The 5,709-nt window shown below is 48.3% G+C and overlaps 1 protein-coding gene across 1 annotated transcript; it reads right to left on the minus strand.

Annotated features, from left to right (window-relative positions):
- Window positions 1-1,268: 1,268 nt before the first annotated feature.
- On the minus strand, window positions 1,269-4,785 carry PRAMEF19 (PRAME family member 19). Its single transcript, XM_003274316.2, has 3 exons — window positions 4,455-4,785; window positions 3,485-4,063; window positions 1,269-2,477 (listed from the first exon to the last, which is right to left on the minus strand). The coding sequence occupies exons 1-3, from the start codon at window positions 4,739-4,741 to the stop codon at window positions 1,904-1,906; spliced, it is 1,440 nt and encodes a 479-aa protein (XP_003274364.2). The 5' UTR covers window positions 4,742-4,785; the 3' UTR covers window positions 1,269-1,903.
- Between the last annotated feature and the right edge of the window lie 924 nt (window positions 4,786-5,709).

Here is a 5,709-nt window from a genome sequence, read left to right on the forward strand (position 1 = left end):
TTTAGAATGTATTACCCACCTAAATGATTTTAGCATTATTCTAAAAGAGAAATTGGGTATCTTTACTGGACACAATCACTTTAATTCAGTAAATCCCACTAGTCACCATGAGGACAGGTCAGTGCCCTGGTTTTCCTGTTTTTTGATAAGGAGAGAAGGGAGGTGTTACAGAAAGATGTCTCATTGAAATGAGTTAATTTCCAAAAGGATGCATATTGATGTGGGCTAGAAATATTTAGAATGTATTATCTACCTAAATGATTTTAGCATTTTTCTAAGAGAAATTGGACATCTTTACTACACACAATTACGTTAATTCAGTAAAACCCACTAGCCACCATGAGGACAGGCAAGGGTTGGTGATGCCATGAGGCTCCCGCTAGTACACACTATGGCCATTCCCTTCCAAGGCAGGGGGCTGCACCTTGTGCAGTGAAGCCCTTTCCTGACATGGCCAATGATCAGGAACAGATTCTCCCAGATCTTCCCATTAGGAGTGAGCAGGGTCTCAGTATCTGGGGAGCAGTGAGGGCCCCTGACTAGAAGAGGGTTGACTCAATGGTTCATCATCACTGCCCACACAGAATGTTCCAGGTCCCAGGCATGCATCTTTTGTGGATGAACCCAGTGAACAACCACAGGAGAAAGTAAGGAAGAGATGACTGGAGAGATAAAGAATGGGCATAAATTAATCAAAGTTTAGCCTGGGCACGGTGGTTCACGCCTGTAATCCTAGCACTTTGGGAGGCTTCCTTGGTCACTTGAGGTTAGGAGTTCGAGACCAGTCAGGCCAACATGGTGAAACCCCGTCTCTACTAAAAATACGAATTCCCTTGAACCTGGGAGTTGGAGGTTGCAGTGAGCCAAGATCACACCACTGCACTCCAGCCTAGGTGACCAAGCGAGACTCCGTCAAAAAAACAAAACAAACAAACAAACAAAAGACACGTCAGGCTCGGTGGCTTATACCTGTAATCTTAGCACTTTGGAAGGCCAAGGTGGGCAGATTACCTGAGGTCAGGAGTTCGAGACCAGCCTGATCAACATGGAGAAATGCGGTTTCTATTAAAAATACAAAATTAGCTGGGCATGGTGGTGCATGCCTGTGATCCCAGGTACTCGGGAGGCTGAGGCAGGAAAATTGCTTGAACCCGGGAGGCAGAGGTTGCAGTGAGCCAAGATTGCGCCATTTCACTCCAGCCTGGGCAACAAGAGCGAATCTCTGTCTAAAACAAAACAAAAAAAAAAAAGAAAAAAAAACGCAACAACAAAATGAAGTTTATTTTGATTCCTTTATTTCCTGCAGATGAACCTAAATCACAGATGAACTAGTGCCTCTTTTTTTAATTCATCAGGAACTAAAGATTTCTGACGTATAAATTGCTGAAACAGGCTAATCAATCATGAAGGACAACAGAGAGTTTCCATTTAGGTTCCCTTTACTTCCGACGTTTCTTTGTATCCATCCTTGCTGAGATAACTCCCTCACTCTAGAACTTCAGGTTCTATTTCTGACGGTCTAGGACACAGGTCCCTGAGTCTCATTGACTCCATTCAACCTTTTCCCCAGTGCTGCCCCCTGCTGGGTTTTTTTGGGTTTTTTTTTCCACTCACAGAAAGCACACGCCTGAAACAGAGGCTTCTCTGCTCCCTCTACAAGCACCTATAGACCCGGCACAGCTGCTCATGCCTGTAATCCCAGAATCTTGGGAGGCCAAGCAGGAGGCTCCCTTAAGCGTAAGAGTTTGAGACCAGCCTGGACAACATAGGGAAACCCTGTCTCAAATTTTTAAATAAAAATTGTAAAATTGTAAAATAAGGAAAAAGAAAAATAAAAGACACCTAAGTCCCAGATTTTAGCTTCCAAGTGACTGGAGAAAAAGCTTTTTATGCCTCCACCCCACTAGGCAGGCCGTCCCCAGAAGCAAAAATTGAACTCCAGTTGCTCAGTGGGCAACGTGCCACAGCAAGGGCAGGAGACGGGGCCAAAGAAGATCCTGTTGGGCTGCCTTACTTCCCTCAGTATACGCATCAGCTCAGCCTGAAGTGGGGTGAGGAGCTCCCAAACGACATGACCCCTGTCGTCCAGACTCTCCCGAGGGGCAGGATATGTTTCCAGGCTCAAATTTCTCAGCCTGCGTGTGTGCCGCAGCAGGTCCTTCAGAACATCCATGGAGGTGTCATTGCCGTGAAAGCAGAAAGTGGTGAGGTTGGAGCAGCGGCTCAGGGCAGGCAGGATGACCCTGAGTTTGGAGTCCCTAATCCCACAGTCCACCAAGAAGAGGGTCTGAAGAGTGGCAGCAACTTTCTCTAGCAGAGCTCGGAGGGGCTCAAGACGGATGAAGCGCAGTGCGCCGTGACTGAGATTCAGCTGCTTCAGTTGACTTAGACTGGGGTACTGGGGCAGACACTTCAAGTCCTCTTCTTCTAGGGAGCCATAAGTTAACGCCAATGTCTCCAACGGGCTCTTGAGGCACCTGGGGAGAGCAAGAAGTTAGTACTGGGCAATGGCACCAGTTAGAGGACGGCGGTGGAAAATAACCTCAAGGGAAGAGCCTGTTTTGCCCAAACACAAGTTTGTTCTCATCATCTAATCATGGTCCTCCTGCAAGGTGCTGCCTGATGAGGACTTGGATCATTCAGAGGCAGTCCCATTTTAGGCTCAGTCCTTTCACCATCACTGGTGTGATTGGTTCAAGGCCACAAAATCTCTAAAGCCTCTTTTCTTCATCTTCCAGCAGAAAGCTTCATCTCTGGGCCACAGGAGCCCAGTGGAAGATACACCCAAAGAACTGACCTGAGCAAGGTCTAGGGACATCAGCTAGGGCTACCTGCTTTCAGAGGTTCCCTTACATGGCCACATCTGCAAACCACCTATCACTTTGTACCACTCTCATGCCTACTCCCTCACCTCCAGCCCGGAAGCACGCATTTCTCATGTCAATTACCTTTCCTGGAGTTCAAAACAACCTTTTACAGACAGGGAATTAGAGACAGGATCATTTGTGATCACTAAGCTGTGAGGACAGAGCTTCTTCTGTGAAACGCACAGGTTTGGTGCACTTTCTCTTCTTTTATACCCTCCCCTCTGTTGCCTCTTTTTTATCATATTAACTTTAAACACACTTCCTAACAAGGAATTCACAAAAGCTATTCATATTTATCATACTAACTTTAAACACACTTCCTAACAAGGAATTCCTAAAAGGAATTCACCCTCACTAGAGCTGAATCCCCTACTAACCAGCTCCCTACATGATGTCCCTTTCTGTAACGTCTACCCCAGGTCATCCCTCTGCCCTCACTGGAGCAATCCTGTGATACCCACTTCAGGATATAGAGCACCAAACAGGACAATGCATTCTAGTGTCCCCTTCCCTGGAGATCGCCAGTGGCCGGCACACAGCAGATGCTGACTAGTGTTTACTGTAACAAAAAAAGGCTGTGCTATGGCCCCCAGAGAAAGCTCACCATCCTTCCTCACCTGATCAGCTGGTCCAGATAGCCTTCAAAGAAGCAGACCCTTCTTATATAAAGCATCTGGAGGTACTCCAGCCTGGGGAACACAGAGCTGAATTCAGCAACTAACTGTTCTTGGCTGTCAAGGCTTGGCAGGTAACAACAGCCATCGGAGATGAAGAGTTTGCGAAGATTCCTCATCTGGCTCAGGTAACGGCTAAACTGTACTATCATACACGTACAGCACATGTTCCAAATTTCCAACACTTGGATACTGTCTGGGTATACTGTTTCCAATATGTTTCTGAAATTTAGAATGTTCGTTGAATAATTCACCACCTTAGTGCAGCACAGGTGTACTGAACCTCTTCTGTGCCGGACCCACCCAGAGAAGAAGCTCAGATCTTCATCCACAGATTTTTCCTTGAGGCAAACATCTATGAACACCTTCAAGGGCTGCTTCTCTCCTGTCCTTGGACAGTCTTCCACTGTCTGCCTCTTACTCATGGCCTCTGGGGAGCGGGAGAGGACCTTGACTCCAGACCATATGGCCCAGAAATTCTCATCAACATCCCGCAAATCCAGCACTTGAAGTTTCCACCTCCTGTGAGTAACATAGGGGAAAAGCTCAGAATGAAGGCAAGGACCCACCCCTGACCTGAGCTTTCACTCCACATCCAGGACATCAGTCAGCTGCTCCTGTCCTCAGTGCTCCTCCTTCTGTCTCTTCTCCATCCCATTCCCCCTTGGATTCTGCCTGGTACCCACTTCTAGTGCCTTTACCTTCCACTGGGAACAGACAGGTTCCTGCTTCCTCAGGGGACCCTGTATGGTGAGCAGTCCTTTCCCAGAGGAGCTGAGCAATGGCCAAGAACTTTCCCAGCTTTCTCACTGGCATGATTAGAAGCCCCTGGGCCACCCTCACGTTCCCAATTTGTCTGACCCAGCTGCTTATTCCCTGGACGCCTGGGCCCTCCCCACCCGGGTCACCTCACCTGGGGCGAACCTTTTGGGCAAGCAGGCAATCAATCCCATCCACTACGTAATATAAGATCTCCAGATCAGGCGTCTTCATCAGGGACCCCAGAGGGAGGCAGGTGAAGGGCCAGGCCTGCACCATCACCTTCAGAACCTCGCAGCGTCTCCCGGTAAAGGCCTCCACGAACAGTGGGGGGAAGAGCTCCCTGGGCAGCTCCCCCAGGACGGAGATGGCCAAGGCCTGGTCCCTCAGCAGGCTCTGCCCTGCCAGCTCCAGGAGTCTGCGTGGGGCCCGGAGGCTCATCCTGATAAATCTGCAAGAAAACAAATCCAGAGAAAAGACAAACTTATCAGGCCAGCCCTCTCACACCCTGACTTCTCCTGGGCCAAAGGTCACTACTCTGGCAGGTGTGAAAGAGTCCTTAGTTTACCCCATTCGACTCTGCAATAATTGGCCACAGAGACATAGTTCTGCCCTTCTGGTACCAAGAAGAGTGTCTCCTAACCTCCAAGGAGCAGGCAAGATCACTACTACTCCATGAATTTTCATCCATTGCTCCACCCAACTCTATTAGCTCTGGGAAGTGTTACCAAGAATCTTCAAAGCTCAGCTCCTTTTTTGAGAAGAAATGTCTTCTCAATTTAAGGATCTAAAACAATGGTCATGTGGCTGGGCTTGGTGGCTCACAACTGTAGTCCCAGCACTTTGGAGGCCAAGGCGGGTGGCTCACTTGAGGTCAGGAGTTAGAGACCAGCCTGGCCAACAAGGTGAAACCCAGTCTTTACTAAAAATACAAAAAGTAGCCAGGCATGGTGGTGGGTGCCTGTAACCCCAGCTACTCGGGAGGCTGAGGCACAAGAATTGCTTGAACCCAGGAGGCGGAGGTTGCAGTGAGCTGAGATAGGGCCACTGCACTCCAGCCTGGGCCATGGAGTGAGACTCAGTCTCAAAAAGAAAAACAAAACAAAACAATAAAACAATGGTAATGGGAGTCTCCTGTGGCCCCAAACAGCCTACAATCTCAGTTCCCACAATGAACTTGGCTGGGAGAGACTAAAGGGATTTTTTTAATTAGACACCATTCTGTTCACTTTCAAAAGAGTAATGAGGGGCCACACATGGAGGCTCACAGCTGTAATTCCAACACTTTGACAAGCCAAGGCAGAACAATCACTTAAGCCCAGGAGTTGCTGACCAGCCTGGGCTACTTAGTGAGACCCTGTCTTTCCAAAAAACCCAAAAAATAGATGGATGTGATGGTGCACACCTGT

Source organism: Nomascus leucogenys, chromosome 24 (assembly GCF_006542625.1).
Source record: "Nomascus leucogenys isolate Asia chromosome 24, Asia_NLE_v1, whole genome shotgun sequence".
Taxonomy (NCBI): Eukaryota; Metazoa; Chordata; class Mammalia; order Primates; family Hylobatidae; genus Nomascus; species Nomascus leucogenys.